Genomic DNA, 16,435 nt, shown 5'->3' with positions numbered 1-16,435 from the left:
GATTAGACCTGTTGTGTCCGTTTGATTTTTTACGTTTAGGAGTGTTCATTCAAAACAATTTCGATTGTTTTTAAGGTTCATGTTTGGCGAATCCGGCGAATCAAACAATCATTCCAGATCTTTGAGGAGTTGAATTAAATATTTATTGCTAAAATGGTTCCTGCAATGATGGAAATAAATGTTATTTTGAAACCAACTCCATAACAGGTCTATAAAAGAATTTTTCTTAAGAAAAAAATCAGCTCGTCATTTTGGTATACATTCATAATATTATCCTGATCAAAATTAATTTTACTATTAATTTTAAAATGCAAAAATTTATAGGAATAAAATAAATCGTATAATGAAATATCTGACCAATGTAAATATTCCTGCAAAAAAGGCCAAAATAGTTGATATTATTGGGTTTTGACAGGGCTTAAATTGCATGTTTTGAGCCCATTTGAAGTCCAATACAGAGAAAATCGAATACCGAATACGCAGCCCTAACAATAGTATAAAATTCGTTCAAGTTATTGCCAATGCTCATTCGATTTTTGTGAATTGAGGGAAACAAATTGATGGAAACTAGATGGAAGAGGCAAAAAAGCGCGTGTGAGATTGACGCGCAATTATATTTTCCCCGACTTTCTGTTACTGTGTGGCTGCGGGGCGGAGAGCGATAAAGCGGCGGCCGAAACTTCCGGCACAGAGAAGTGGCGGGCCCTGGTGCCCGATGGAAGCCCGTCGGCGCTGCCGGGCGTCGACGCGTGCGCCCTTCGACCCGCGCCGGCCGTCACCGCGCACGGCTGGCTGGCTGTTGTGAGCGGCGGAGAGCAGCAAAAGCAAACGCGCAGCCGGGCACGGCAGGAGCAGTCGGGATGCGGAGCTGGCGAAAGTAGGACAAAACGATGACAGCGGCCGCCGAGGGTGCGGGGCCGCCACCCCCGGCCAGGGCCTTCCTCTCCTACCTGCCCAAGCGGCAGTCGCTCGACATCACCTTCAGGGACGTCTGCTACAAAGCCCTGGCGCTCAGCCTCAACAAGAAACCAGGTTTGTTTACGTTTTTTTGTACGCGTCTTGCTCTCGTGACCACCGCCAGGGGTGCGTTGCGTAAGCTGTGGGGTGCGCAGGGTCAGAAGAGGAAAAATTTAAAAACAGAAAAAAGAAAGAATTTGGGGATTGGTGTTTTTAATTTAACGTAAAAACCATCTACGATTTAGTATAGGAAATTATCGCTACCCTGTCATTCTGATCAAAATAAATAAATAATTCTGAACTCACTTTCATTAATTAAACAATCACATTTTCTCAATTCATGCTAGTGGTTCCAGGATACATTCACAAATTTATATTTTCTCATCTTGATTGTGTTATTTTTCTCTTAATTGCTTTTTTAAAAATTCAAATTTATATTTTTCAAAAAGAGGTTCCAACGTTGAGCAGGAAAAGATAGTTTTATTTTCTCTTTACCCTTTTATCGTCGCGTTGTTTATCTGATGCTTCCCTGATATAATAAAGAGGTCAATTTAAAATAATATATTGCTCACAAGTTTTATTTATTATTTTATTTATTGAATATATGCTCTTCTTTTGACTTCAATCCGACGCTAAAAATGGAAACCACCAAATAGCTGTTATCATAAAGTAAAATCCCACAGCAACATTCCTTTTCTAGAAAAAGTTAGCTGAAATCCTTTCCTTATTCAATAAACCGCTCATGGCAATAAAGAAAAAATACACAATTCCTTTTTACAGATAGGTACATTGAAATTATTTTTACATCTCAAATTCTTAATTATGAGAACTTATTTTCAACGACTAAAAATGATAAAATGTAAATTTTAATTCGACTTTCTTCATGAATATCTTAAAAAGTAACTGTTTTGTTTATTACAAAATGCCTAAAAATGCATATATTTTTTTGCAAATTACTCTGAAAAGCACTGTTTCTTGCATCTTATAGCGTTTTGCAGGTGATTAAAATTATTTATTAGGTCATAATATGGGCTCAAATGTCTTTTAGAGTGCGTGATGACGTGCTTACTTGATGTCCAATTGTAAATCAGATGTAAAGTAAAAAAGCAATTAATAAATTTACAACCCAAATTAGAAAGAAATTGCTGAGTCTATGATTGCAAGGCTCTTACAAATTCATCAAGCTCAAAATATTTTCAACAACGTCCTCTAGTAAAAAGCAACACACGACCGACTTGAACTAACACGCTCTTTATAAAAGGAAACACGCTACTAGGCTTTGTACTTCTTCTCCTCTCCTCAAGCGGCGGAAATCTGCTTTTGATGCGCGAATTAACATATCCTGTGTCACCTCCAAAGATTTGACTTTGAAATATGAGCAGGAGGAATCTCATGAATGGTCTGTTACCACGGCAAACGCAACTTTGATCTGTCGATAAAATTCTAATTCGGTCGACGCTTAAGGGAATCGAAAATATGGATTTTACAACAACGTTTGTGCCTGGGAAACAAACAAACTGGGTGCAAATTATTCACGGCCCTCGTAAGCGCCACTTTGACATGAATTCCATTAAAATATAGTGACGCAATGTTCACAATCAGATTAAATCGCTATTCGTGTGTTAACCTCTAGACTTGTTGGAACGTCGGAAGTAAACATCGTGTGGAACGCGATAAAATATTTTAGCAATGCGTGTGTGGATCGAGTAGTGCTTATAGTAAATATAGTAAATAAGCGCCGCAAAATACTGTAAAATAATTTTTAATTAAAATATTTTTCAAAAAATTAGTCCCAGATCGTCATTAGAATTGAGAAAATTCAATCCAAAGTTTATTCAAGAAGTGAGCACTGTCCTCGTATTGAAAATCAGGATTTATTTCGACAATAGGGAAATTTTCCTCATTATTTACATACCATTTTAAATATTGCTAATTATTTCTGGCTGACCTGCCCGAGCAGCTACTAACTAATGCACACACTACTCTAGGCATACTGTCCCGACGTGGCCAGAGGCACTAACTTGGCACTTGTCGGCGAGTAAAACATGTGTGCGACGAGAGGAATCGAATTCAAGTGAACAAAATAATTGAAAAATTACCACTTTAATTTTTGAGAAATTTGCCAGAATCCGAAGTTCAACTTTTTCTAGATCATGATCATTGCACATGGTAGAGGTTATTATTCAGTTAAAATTTTTAAACGATTCACATAAATTACAAATTGGTGAAACTGTATTAACAATCCACTTTAAACACTCTCTTTTTGAGTTGGCTTCCCTTGGACGAGTGGCTCTATTGAAGCCCCTAATCGGCGGCATTAGCAAATGTCATCAGCAACATGTTGGTCAGAGGTTTGACTTGACACACATTTTTCAAGAATTATCCGATTAAAATTAGTTTAGTATTTTGTACATTACACCGAGGTTTGCAAAGAAGGTTACACAAAGAAGAGCCAGATTTGATGTCAACAACGACAAGCTTAAAATTGACCTCAAAATCACACAACTGGCTGCAATCATTTTGTTTGCGAACGACACTGGGTCAACTTGCTGATTGAACTTTGTTCAGTAACTCTTTTTGAGCTGTCAGAACGCTTAAGTCGGTGTCTGCTGGCTCTCAAAACGCTTCTAGGCCATAATTTGCGACACGCTAATTCCTGGTAGAAATCATCCTAACTACTTTTTAATATGGCGACTAGCCGTTACAGCCTTGGGCTCGACTTGAGGACAGGAAATTCTCAGCAATTTACAGATATGTTTACAAAATTTGGTCTAGTGTAATTGCCGACTAAATGCCACGAATAAAAGACAAATTGATCGCCCTTGATCACTTCCTTCGCCACTCAAATGTGTCGTCGTTGGCTCGGCAGCATTTATTTTATTTCCACACTGCAATTGGAGCTACCGGAGTGGAGGGCCGTGTTTTAATTGTATTCCTTATCGGCCATTGTGCAGGCTGTGGGAACCAACGACAAAGGCACCGCACGCAACACTGCTAATAAAACTGTTCATCATCCAAAACCTTTTCCCCGTGCGCGTTTGCCTTTGACAAATATAGAGCTAGGCTTCATCTGAATAGGAATGAAATGATTGTTCGTTTTTTTCAATCCATCAGTCATTCAACGATACGACCGATATCCTTACTGTATGAATAAATGAATAAACGACAAAGAGAGGCCTTCAGATATTTTGGGAGGTATTTTAACAGCAATGAATCGTGAATAGTCTGATTTTCGTAGATATAAGCTCTTTTAGTTAATATAAAAATGTTTTTTCATTTCCAAAGAGACGGATGTTGTTGGTTCGCAAACGATAGAAAAATAATGTGCTCACCATGTGGTGAAAAAGACTTCTTGCACACATCATGAATCATACTGTTGCTATATCGTTTTTCCGTCACGCAGATAGTGTCCCGTGACGAATCGTCAAATGGCTCTTACATGCAATGCTGAGAATAGAAAAAATTGGAGGATAAGTCGGGGACTCACTCTATCTGGAAGGCATATTTCCTACAGTTATCAAGGGGGCTGTTGAATCAAAGCCTTTTAAAATATGTATTTTTAAAAAATAAATAAATTTAAAATTATAATGTACTTTTTAAAATTTAAAAAATACAAATTGCTCCAAATTTGTGTTTTTGAAATAAGGATGCAAGTGTTCAAATATAAATAAATCCGATAAATCCTTTAAATCTTTGGCCAGTGATTCAGAAACCTTTGCAAATGATGATGACAATAACGTCACGATGGCGCTGAAACGTTGTTCAAAGTAAGAAAAGTCCCGAAAATATTTTGGACACTTGAGGCAGTCAAGAATTTATCTATTGATTAGATCAACGCCATTAGCACATATTCTCCAAGTAGAAAAAGTAAATAAAATTCTTTTACTTTCCTTATTTAAAATTTATTTTTATTTTGAATTTTTGTTGGGTGTAAATCAATGGTGGAAGTTTTGCGTTGCGAGTTTAGGGTTCACGACCTCTGCATGCTCTCCCCAGCATGGTTTTTCGATTAATTTCCCCCCAGGCGAAAAGGGGCGGCATTCGCAGAACTGCGCCACTCTTTTCAGGCCAAAAAACGACGAAACAAAAGCGGCGCTGACCTAATTGAGTTAGAGCGCCGCTAAATGGATTGGAAACTGGTGCAAAGGGCAAGTGAAAGTGTTGTGTGGATCGTCCATGCCGCCCACACGTCGTTATCCAATTCAATATCACAGAAGTGTCGCCGTCGGAATGACTAACAAACACGCGCTTTCGAGGATAAAAGACAATTGAATCGGCCCGGAAACTCTTCTGCTGACTCACACCATCCGCCAGTCACGCAATTCGAAATTCAAAATCGCTAGCCGGCCGCTTTTCATCACAAATGACATGCAAGGCGTCCAATTATAATATTTTCGCATGGGAAGCTCTCGCCGACAATTACACGCAATCGGTGGTCATTTTGCTCAACTCAATTTCCTCCAAATTGCACCGTTTAGCTTAAAAATTTTCTCTGAATTATAGAACCAGAGGGAAATTGCGTGTGCTTTTTATTATAAAATCAATGTTCAATTTTTTGATAATTATTATAGCTGTCGGCTTGTCGGGTATAAAAAAATAAATAAATATTGTTGCAAAAACAAGACATTTTGATCCTAGGAAAAGGGGAGTAGCCCATTTTTAACTTTCAGTTTCCCTTAAATTTCTACCAAACCTATTAATCCGAAAATCATAGTGATTATTTGCTACCATTTGGTAAAGCTTGATCGCCGTAATTTTCATACTGCCACGATTTCTTGAAAAGAGGTCGGATTTAAATTAACTTAACATTCTTGTCATCAGTTCAGCAAGGTGAATTGAATGATGTTCGATTTTCATACTTTTACCAAAGTTTGGGATTTATTTTTTAAATTTTCAACAGACGCGAGTTCTGCAGAAATGTAACGGCGTAGTATATAAATATTACATTACATTTTTTCTAAGATCGTTTTCATACAATCAAGCTTTAATTGATCTATTCCAATACATTTTTACACGTAAATGCTAGTCAATATTAACATTTGAGATTTTTTAATTTACATAAAAATGTTTTACGTTCAATAAATTTGATACACAAATTTTCACAGACAATAAGTTATAACTCTTAAATTTAAATTTGAAACTCAATAAAATGTGTTGAAACTGTCATTTGATTGTTACAGAAATGAAGAAGATTTTGTTCGGAGTGTCCGGCGAGTTCCATTCGGGCCAGCTGACAGCGATTTTAGGTCCGTCAGGAGCGGGCAAGAGCACGCTGCTCAACATTCTGGCTGGCTACGTGTAAGTGCAAAGCCCCCTATCTCCGTGCTTTTTATGGGTCCTGCAAGCAAAGAGCAGCGCAGATGCGCTCGAGTGTGTGTGCTTTGCGGCCCGCAGCTGCCACACAAAATGTAATAATAGGCAAGCACCCACATCGACAGTCGCCGTGCTGATAAAATTAATTGAGCTGATGTAGGTTGAACAAGGGGTTTAATGAAATTATTTTTAATTTCTCACCTTGACAGTTTTTTGTTTATTTTAACGGATGACCTTAAATATAATTCTAAAACAGCTACAAAACAAGACTCTTTACATCTTGAAAGACGAATAGGAAATTGATTTGTTTGTCACACTATTATATTTATTTTTAATATTATTACAAATAAACCATTGAAAGTGTGACCGGCGTTTTCAAAGTAGTTTGGTTAGTAAAGAAGGTTCTCCTTCCCAATTCATGCTGACCAAAAATTGTAAATGCTGCGTTAGAAAAGTGTGGGTCAATTTTAGAGACCGCCTGTTTATAAGTCTAAAAATATTGGCATTTTAATTTAATTAGGTAAATTTTATCAGTTTGAACCTAACAACGGGAGTTAAGTTATGTTTGAAAATTGCATAATTGCATTCATTTCAATTTCAATTCAATAATTTTTATTTTATTATTTCAAGCAAAATTAGAAATGAGTATTTGAATTGCGAACAAATTGAAACCCCGTTTATATAGAATTAGACGAATTTCGAAATTTTTCGGTAAAATTAAACGTTGCAAATTTTTTGTAGGACTCGAAACGTGACAGGAAGCATTGAGGTGAACGGCGAGCCGAGGGACTTGAACAAGTTCGGTCGGCAAGCGTGCTACATTATGCAGGAGAACGAGCTGCGGCCGCTGCTGACGGCCAGGGAGGCCATGACCTACGCGGCCAAACTCAAACTTGGCGGTGGATCGCACGCCCCCAGCGCCAAAGCCATTAGCTTTCAGGTTTGTTTCTCTTCTCTAAATTGTTGTAAGTTCATATTTTTTGTATTCATTTATAATGCACCTCGAGCAGTTTCGTCTATGAATAGAAATATTGACAAATCTCGCGCTGCAAATGCGCATTGCTGCGTCGTGCGAACAAGCGGAACGGTGGAGATGAGCGAAATGTAAATTTGGCTCGCCTCCAAGCCGAAGAGTACTCGCGGTATCGTGCGTGAAAGACAGCCAGCAGCAACCCATCAAAAGGGGTTGTTGACCCGTGCGGGGGTGCATTTGACCCCTCTTCGTCGTGAATAGGGCACGAAACGGCACCGTTGCATATAAATTTTTCCACTTCAAAATTCAGGACAAGAAGCCTTGAATATAAAAATGTTTAAAACATATTCTTTGATTTTGAAATGAAAAATTTTAAGCATTTAATATCTGAGCAAAATCCAAGAAACGTCTTTATGGAATGGCAGCAAAACCCTCTTTGTAATAAAAGACGCAAGCCAAAATTTCCGTTTTTATTAAAAAAATTTAATCGAACAGAGGAAGCCCGCCCCGATCATCAAAATTTACGACTGGCTAATATTAGCTCTTACATTGTGCTTCTTTAAAATGTTTATGATTTTATGTTCCAAATAAAAAAGGATTTCAACCTAGAGGATAAACTTAAACTGTGGATAGAAATTAAATTGGAGAAACATGCGTTTTTTAAAAGTCAGTAGCACACGAAGACATTTGGATATAAATTAAACTTAAAATTGTTGAAGTTCAATAATAAAAAATGAGGAATTTCGTCCATGTTAGGCACGAAATCAGGCTAAATGTTTGAATTCCCTATAAAAGTGAGAATTTTCAGGATCAATCTAGGGGTGAGCAGTCAGAATGCATTTCTGGACTTCGAGTCATGCCATGGAAGCTAGAGCTAAAAGCAGCCAATCCGTCATCCTCGGAGTGTTAAGCCCCGAAATCTGACTGGGCGCACTGCTCCAATCCATCTCAATTCGGAGATTCTCTCAGCCGGCTGCCCGTTTGGTGGCGGCGGTCTTGTGTGAGCGCGAGTGTGTGTGTGCGAGTATCTCTTAAAGCTGGCGCGAATCGATAAAACTCGCCCGGCCCCATCCGCATCGCCCCCGACCGCCCTATCTGGCCGTCGGTGCACGTCACAGGTGACCCTGAGGCCTCCGTTCGGTCCAGTGGAGGAAATTGAGCCAGCTAGCTCCAGATGCAGATTTGATGGCTGCTTTTGCTTGGCTCCGCACTACGTTCTCGGTTTTTTTTTTAATAATATCCGCTCAAACGATTACGAAAGGGCTGTTTGTTTTCCCTGCTGCCAGTCTAGTTAGCATAGGAATGGTTAGTTGACTTTGCGCGCGAATTAGGTCAAGTGACGAGAAAAAGAATGAGCATTAAACACGAGGTGGATTAAAAATGCAAAGCTCAACTCACAAAAATACCCTGCATGCCTTTCGAATTTAATACAATTTTTCATCACATATGAAGACAAATGAAATTACAAAAAAAAATGGAGTGTTTATTTCAAATTCGAAAAGCTGATGAAATTTGCAATGTTTCCATTCCCCAATTTCCTGGAATTCTTTTCAAAAATTGACTAGAATTTAAAGGAATGCTTTGCAATAACCACAATTTGTTGAAATAGAGCCAATACAAAGCTTGATTTTCTGGCCCTTTTGAAGAGTTTGTTGTTCAATGACATCCGAGTATTTATATTTTTGAATGTGTTGTGTGTATTTCAGATAAGTGAGATCTTCGAGACGCTTGGGCTCTCGGAGCACCAAAACACAAGGGCCGGCCTCTTGTCTGGCGGCCAGAGAAGGAGACTGAGTATTGCCCTAGAACTTCTGAACAACCCCCCAATTATGTTCCTCGACGAGCCCACCACGTGAGTACACAAGATCAAATATTTACCCCGCCGCGCTGCTGCACGTGCGCTGAGAAGCAGTGAAATCAACACGAGAAAGCGAGTCGTCATCCCAAAGGACTCATTTCTTCCTTTCATGTCACTGCCAGACTCCTTGACGACAGACGCTGCGCATGCATTTTCCTCCCCAGCTGCATGGAAATTTTAAAGAGTCATTGAAATATTAAAATAGGGAGAAGTAAAATATATAAAAAATGAGACATCATTCGTTAAGTTAAAAATAAATTCTTAATTTCGGACAAATTTTAGATAGTTTTTCAAGCTTGCTGCAATTTTTAATCCTCTTTATACTCTCCTTTTCTTCGCCCTTGTTGAAAAATTTTAATCACCCCTCCCTCCCCTTTTTTCTATTCAATTTTTGCAAAATAATTAATTTAAATACTAATAAAAGGAAAACATCTTTGGTGCAGGGGCTTGGACAGCGCTTCCTGCGCGCAGTGCATCGAGCTGTTGCGCTACCTGGCAAGGGGTGGTAGAACGATAATAATCACTATCCACCAGCCGAGCGCGCGCATCTTCGAGAGATTCGACTCGCTGTACGTCGTGGCCGCCGGCATGTGCATTTACAAGGGCAGCCCGCAGGCTTTGTTGCCCTTCCTCAACTCCAGGGGACTCGAGTGCCCAGCTTACCACAACCCTGCAGATTTCCGTGAGTGCTGTAATAAATACTTACTGAAGTAAAATTAAATTTCATCAATTTTTTTCATTTGAAATTACGGTGAAGGACAATGAAAATTCAGACGATCTCTGATTCACTTCTTCGCAAGCTTCCAAGATTATTTTGATCCAATTTAAAAAAAACGATGCATATGCAACCAATTGAACCAATTTAAGTAAGAAAATACAAATTATTTTCGATTAAAATGCGTGTAATTAAAAATATCATTTGTAATGAGTTATAATTCACTTATTGTTAGTCTCAAATTTTTATTTTTATTTGGGGGTTATTCATACTGAAAAACTAAATAAGACCAATAAATTTTAAAGTGTTCTAATTTTGAAAAAAAGTTTCTCGCATTGGATTGTTTTTTATTGTGAGAGTAAGTTCATTAAAACAACAAAAACTGAAAGCATGCACAAACAGGAGGTTTAAATTAAAAATACCACTTGAATTAAATAAATAATTTTATGTGAAGAACCTGAATAGTTGAACACAAATATTTTCAGTTTTGGAAATTGCATGCGGGGAGCACGGTAGCCACGGTCTGGCGGAGGCGATCAAGCGGCACGGATCGGTGGACGTGGCCATCGCCGAGTCAAGCAACTCGGCCGAACGCGCCCTCGACGAGAACATCCAGATCATCAGCAACCTGCCGAAGAACTCGATTGAAGACAAAGGCGGCCAGCAGAGCTCGCACTTCATGCAGTTCTTGCTGCTTTACCTTCGGAACTTGCACATCCTCTCCAGAGACTTCGTAAGTGTCTTTTTTAGAGTCACGCAATAAACTGCTATCGATTTTCGTGTCACCGGGGCGTCAGGAAAGTTTTTTCTCGGCGCCGGGGAAATAAGCGGCTTGCCAGACATTTGGAAACTTTTAACTTGTCGTGCGCGAAATGCCATTAGAGCAGAAGATTTATAGTTGAACGGGTGTTTTGCAAGTTGTTAAATTGGCTGTCATTCCCAGGAGTATCTTAGATAAAAAAATCTTACTTGAAGAACGAGGCATTGTCCTGCAAAGATAAACAGATCTTGGAAGTTTTATAAACAAAAAGTTAGATCAAGTGAATTAATAATGAATTGAACTCCTCAAGCAAGTAAACTTATTTTAAGTGTACTAGAACCTTGGATAAATAATGCATCCTAAATTTATTATTAATTTAAAAATTTATTTACGCTTCAATTTTTTTATAAAAAATATTTGACTGTCTAAAACATTTTAATTCAATGCTTGACCATCCACTTGCAGAAGCCGATGGCAGTGCGTCTGTTGTGTCACTTGGGCATCGCCTGGCTGTTTGGCTACCTGTACCGCGGCGTGGGCAACGACGCAAACCGCGTCCTCGCCAACTGGGTCTACATCTACGGCACATGTCTCTTCGTCATGTACACCGGAAAAATGGCGGTTACCCTGCAATGTGAGTGCGCGGAGATTCAGCTGGTTGTCTGTGTGCTGATGATTCACTTTTGATTGTTTCAGTTCCGCTCGAGATAAAAAATTTAACCAGGGAGCACTTCAACAAGTGGTACTCGCTTGGGCCATACCTTGGTTCCATCCTGTGCATTGAAATTCCATTCCAGGTGAGAACTATTTCCACGTCGATTAAAAAAACTTTCAAATAATTTGCAATTAATACGAACTTCAATTGTAGTAAATTATTTTAAAAAATTGCCATAAAAGTATTAACATGTTAAAAAGGAAAATAAATCTCTATACGGATGAATTACAATTAGTAGACAGGTTTGCTGATGAGGCCAAAATTGCAATGTAAACTTGTGCAGGATCAAATTAGCTCTTATCCTCCTGCACATTTTTAAATTTCTCATTCAACATCTAATAATTTTGTTCCTATTATGTTTTTTTTTTTGCAAATCGGTATCTCATATTTATTATAAAAAAATCTTAGTGGTTAAAATTATCATTGTAACTTCATTTTACCCAAATTTACCATCTGTAAAAATATGTTTTTATTCTTTTATGGCAAATGCTTTGATCAACAAGCAGGTTTGAAACTTTGCCCCTTGAGCGTATGCCAGCGAATGCATGCACGCCGAGCAAGTTGCCTACCAAACACAATACCTCTTGCCTCACCTATCGTCACTTGTTACAATTTGCTTTTCATTATCAGATCGTCTGCGCGTTGAGCTACTTAAGCATAAGCTACTGGATGACCGGCCAGCCGATGGAGGCGTCGCGGCTCATCCCATTTTTCTTCCTTTGCGTGCTCACGTCCTTTACGGCACAGGCGTTTGGGTTTTTCATTGGCGCAACTCTACCCGTAACGGTTAGTAGCAAAGTGGTCCAGATCTGCTTCCATCATCTCGTTAGTTGTTTTGAGAGCCAATTTTATTAGACAAATGCTCAGCAGTCATTTTCTAAAATGGAAAAACTTTCAATTTTGCTTTAAAACTAATGAAAAATTAGGAAAGGGAGCATTTTAAAATACTTGCAAATTTAATTACTTTATATCCCTGAAGATAGACTTAAAAGAAAAGTTAAATTTGTTTTTTAAAGTTGTCAACAAATATTAAGAAAATAAATTTCATTAAGTGTAAAAATGATTCTCACTTTTAGAAATTGAGGAATATATTGGTTTTGTTTGTCAATTATTCACGAATAAATTTCCAATGAATTGGTCTTGTATAGAACTATAATTTAAAATCAGTAATAATGTATGCATACAACCCTTGTAATAAGTAATAATTAAAAATTGGTTCATATTTTACACAGATCGCAGTGTTCATTGGTCCGTCAATCGGCGTGCTGCTCTCCATCTTCGGCTTCTGCATCATCTGGCGCGACACGCCGTGGATGTTCAGGTGGCTGTACAATATTTCCTACTTCAGGGCCGCCTTCGTCTCGGCCGTGTTCACCCTTTACGGCAACAACCGCGGTACGCTGCCATGCAAGGAGCTCTACTGCCACTTCAGCTACTCGCGCAAGTTCCTCGCCGAAATGGACGTGCCGGCGGACACGGACGTCGTTGGCAACAGCCTCCTCGTCGCCGGCACCGGCCTCATCATGTACTGCGCCACGTACGCCGCCCTCTGGATCAAGCTGCACCTCAGGTAGTCAGTCGCCCCTGACGTGCCAAATTACGGTTGGCTTGGACATAGTCAATGATTATCTAACTTGGCTGAGTTAATTTTTTAACTGCCGAAAAATGATGAGGATCGATGGCTACAAAGGCAGATTATTAGACTTTGGGGTTTTGGTCATTTTTTCCAATGGCCATGATATATAAAAAAATGATTTTTATCGGATAATCAACCAAAACATAAAAAATAGACATTATTTTTTGGGGAAATTATGCCAACAGTAAATAATTATTGCTTTAGCGCCTGTCAGAATTTGCTGCGCTCCTATTCTTTAGGAGAGCAATCAAGGAATTTTTAAATACGAAAGTGTAAAATATTTTCCTCTGGGTTAATGGAGAAAATCCAATTATTTATCAAATTTTTATTTTATAAAAGATAGCAAACTGACTGAAATTCCAGAGTCTAAGAATCTTTATTCTGATTAAAAATATCGATTCTAGTGAAAAACCAAAGAGGACGATATCTCTCAGTACTTAAAAATTATTTCCAAAGAACGGCCAGAGTTCCGATATTTTCCAAATCTCACTCTCTCATTTCCTCTTCTCTCAGAGTTTCCATAAAACTCGTATTTAGTTTTGTAATTGTGTTTGTAACGATTTTATATTAAAACAAATATATTTTCACAACGTGTATACTGTATTTCTTCAACCGCCGAGTGAACTTGAGCATTTCCCCTCTTTTTCCCTCAAAGTATGACTGAAAAAACACCATGTAGCATGTACACACACAATAATTATATATTTAAAATACGAATTGTTGTCCCTGAAACGAGGATTTTGCTCTTTTCAAGTAGGAATAATTGATGATTTTTCACTAAAGCAACTCTTTCCCTGCGTATGCATGGAACAATACAATTGAGTAAATTCTGAAGCATATGAATTTGATAGACTGAAAATATACCTATTTGGCGGAGGGTTTTTCAAATTGAGGTATGTGAGCGAAATTTGTGCATTGCTAAAAACCATTATGGTACAACTAATCCACCCCATTTGAAATAATTGAATCCAAAGAAGGGAAATATATTTTTGTGACTCCAAAATGATTTAAAATGAACAGAGAAGTGTGAATCACTATGGTGCATGCATTTTAAAAAATCTCTTTGTGATCATGATATACCAATTGTTAACGTTTAGAAATAAAATATAATATATCCGAGCACGATGTTAAAATTCTGTAAATCTGATTGTCCTGCGGTTTATGTTAGAAAAATATTCATTCTGCAAAAATCAAAATTAAAACAAATAACTTAATTAATGTTTATCGTTGCATTCTCCAGTCTTTTGATTTTCCAATCCGTGGAATGCCTCTATAGCACTGAATGTAATACGTTTTTGACTCTAATTAAGAAGCAAAAGATACAAAAATCGTTCATAATTAACTCACTGTTACTGTGATAATGTCTGGATCACCCTAGCTTTTTGGATTGTATAGCGAAAACTAAATTAAAAGTAATAAAGTGGTAAATTAACCAGACAGATCTTTGTTAAATGATTTTTGATCTTTGATGGCGCCAATGATGGAAATAAAGTATATCTCAGATAATAATTGCAATTTAATTGAAACTAAAATCCTAAAACATTTTTAAGGAAAACCCTGTATGGAGTTATTTAAATTTATAAAATTGACATTTCAATGACCAGGCAGTTTTGTTGCTATTTTTAGACATATTTTATCAGTTTTTTCTTTGTGGAAGTAAAAATCCTGAAAAATTGTTGCTCTTCCAATCTTAATATTTTTACACATCTGAAAATGAAAAAATGTAACTTTGTTCGTTTCGATGAAAAATGGGATTCAATGCACATTAAAATATAAAAAATTAATATTATACAAAAATATTTTAAAAAATAATTCTTTAAAATCTAGTACATATGCATTTTTTAGCAATAAACTTCCTAAGAATATTTTTAATAAAATTTCAACCAAATCAAAAGATCCTTTTTTAAACCGTCACTTTAAACGAAAAATCTGTGAAATTATAGCTAAAATTGTTTGTTAAAGACCGTCCAAATCGGCTCAGGAAACGTGTACATTTTGCACCGATTTAAAATTCTAAAATAGTAATTTTTTATATATACAATTGACAACGCACTCCAGGTAAATCTTAGGTCTCATTACTGATGAACTTCTGCATCAGCTTTATTAATTCGCTCTCTTTCGATATCATCTTGGATCTGACCACGGGGGACCAATTTCTATAAGCATATCTGGCCACCGGTGGTATTTAATTAATCTAGTTACATATAAATTTAAAATATTTAGATTTTAAGTTATGCTGGACTTAAATTAAGACAAAATTTTCACCGGTAGCTTTTGATTTTGCATATTTTTAATGTCGGTGGTCAATAAACCCGAACACCCTGAACCAGAGAAGTCACTATAAAACATTTAATTCATTTTAAAATGACGGAAAGGGAAGAGAGGCGCAATAGGCGAGCTTCTTACAGTTAGGCGTGGAGAGCGAGACAAACGGCCTCGAGACGCGGGGCGGGGTAACGCGAAACAAGGCAGAGATGAGAGATGCGAGGGAAACGATGTGCGCGGGTGGCATTGAAAGCGAATCTGTGACCCAGATGCTAGAGCGACGACCCCGTTTCGCTAGTTCTGCCCTCGCAGCCGCCGCCTTTCACCTTGACTCGACGGGGAATCGCTCTCGCTTTCGTTTCCGCGCGCGCCTCCCTCCTTTTCTCTCTGGCTACTTTGCGCTTCTCTCGCTTCCCTAGCCCGCGGTCCGAAAATCCAAGTTCACTCACACGCCCGCCGGCCAAACAGTGGACGCGTGCAAGGTTAAACTTAATATCTGTGCAGACACCATGATTGATGATTTGATATGTAAATTAATTTTAGGGTACAAGAACTGATTTGTATCTCTTGATTTAATAATTAAAAGAACAGGAAATAAATTTGGGAAATTGCTACTTTCATAAAAATGAAGTTTCCCGAAAAAGCGTGAAACACGTTTGAAGTAATTATAAAGCGTTTAAATTCACTTGAAACTTAGACGCCGTTCAACTGCAATGAGTCTAGAAATACTTTTATTTTGCCTAGAAATCCTTTATTTCAAAGCCTGTTTGTTAGTTAAATAAATTTTAACTTTCCATTAAATCCATAGGCAGACGCAGACGCTTTTCCCAGAAGCAGCTCTTCGTTTTTAGTTTCATTTCAAGCAATTAAAATCATTTTATAGAGTGATGGAGGACTAGCTAAAAATTAACCCAGAATTCTTCAACTCATAATATTATACGGTTAGCTAGAATTTGAAGAAAGCCTTTTTTATTCAATTCTATTTATTTGTTTATGTTTTTAGAGACAAGGATAATGTCACGATTTTCATTCTTTATTGAAACTATAAGACAAAGAAAAATAAAAACAAACAGCTGATGTGCAGCATGCGAAAACGTGTGAATTCCATTTCACTTTTCAAATATCTCTCATAGCCTACCATTATTAGTCAATACTCCAGTAATATTTCGGTAATTTTAAGCATTTACTATAGCAAATTTAAGCGTTCATTTTCTTACTTGTAATTATACCGCGAAATAATTTT

The 16,435-nt window shown here is 37.6% G+C and overlaps 1 protein-coding gene across 1 annotated transcript; it reads left to right on the top strand.

The window, feature by feature from the left end:
• The first annotated feature begins 694 nt into the window (after positions 1 to 694).
• LOC135939438 (ATP-binding cassette sub-family G member 1-like) lies at positions 695 to 14,436 on the top strand. Its single transcript, XM_065483829.1, has 10 exons — positions 695 to 1,032; positions 6,138 to 6,255; positions 7,012 to 7,210; positions 8,950 to 9,095; positions 9,545 to 9,783; positions 10,302 to 10,549; positions 11,042 to 11,210; positions 11,273 to 11,373; positions 11,922 to 12,077; positions 12,524 to 14,436. The coding sequence occupies exons 1-10, from the start codon at positions 891 to 893 to the stop codon at positions 12,863 to 12,865; spliced, it is 1,860 nt and encodes a 619-aa protein (XP_065339901.1). The 5' UTR covers positions 695 to 890; the 3' UTR covers positions 12,866 to 14,436.
• Positions 14,437 to 16,435: the final 1,999 nt, after the last annotated feature.

Source organism: Cloeon dipterum, chromosome 3 (genome assembly GCF_949628265.1).
Source record: "Cloeon dipterum chromosome 3, ieCloDipt1.1, whole genome shotgun sequence".
Lineage (NCBI taxonomy): Eukaryota > Metazoa > Arthropoda > Insecta > Ephemeroptera > Baetidae > Cloeon > Cloeon dipterum.
This window is presented reverse-complemented; position numbering and strand designations above follow the sequence as displayed.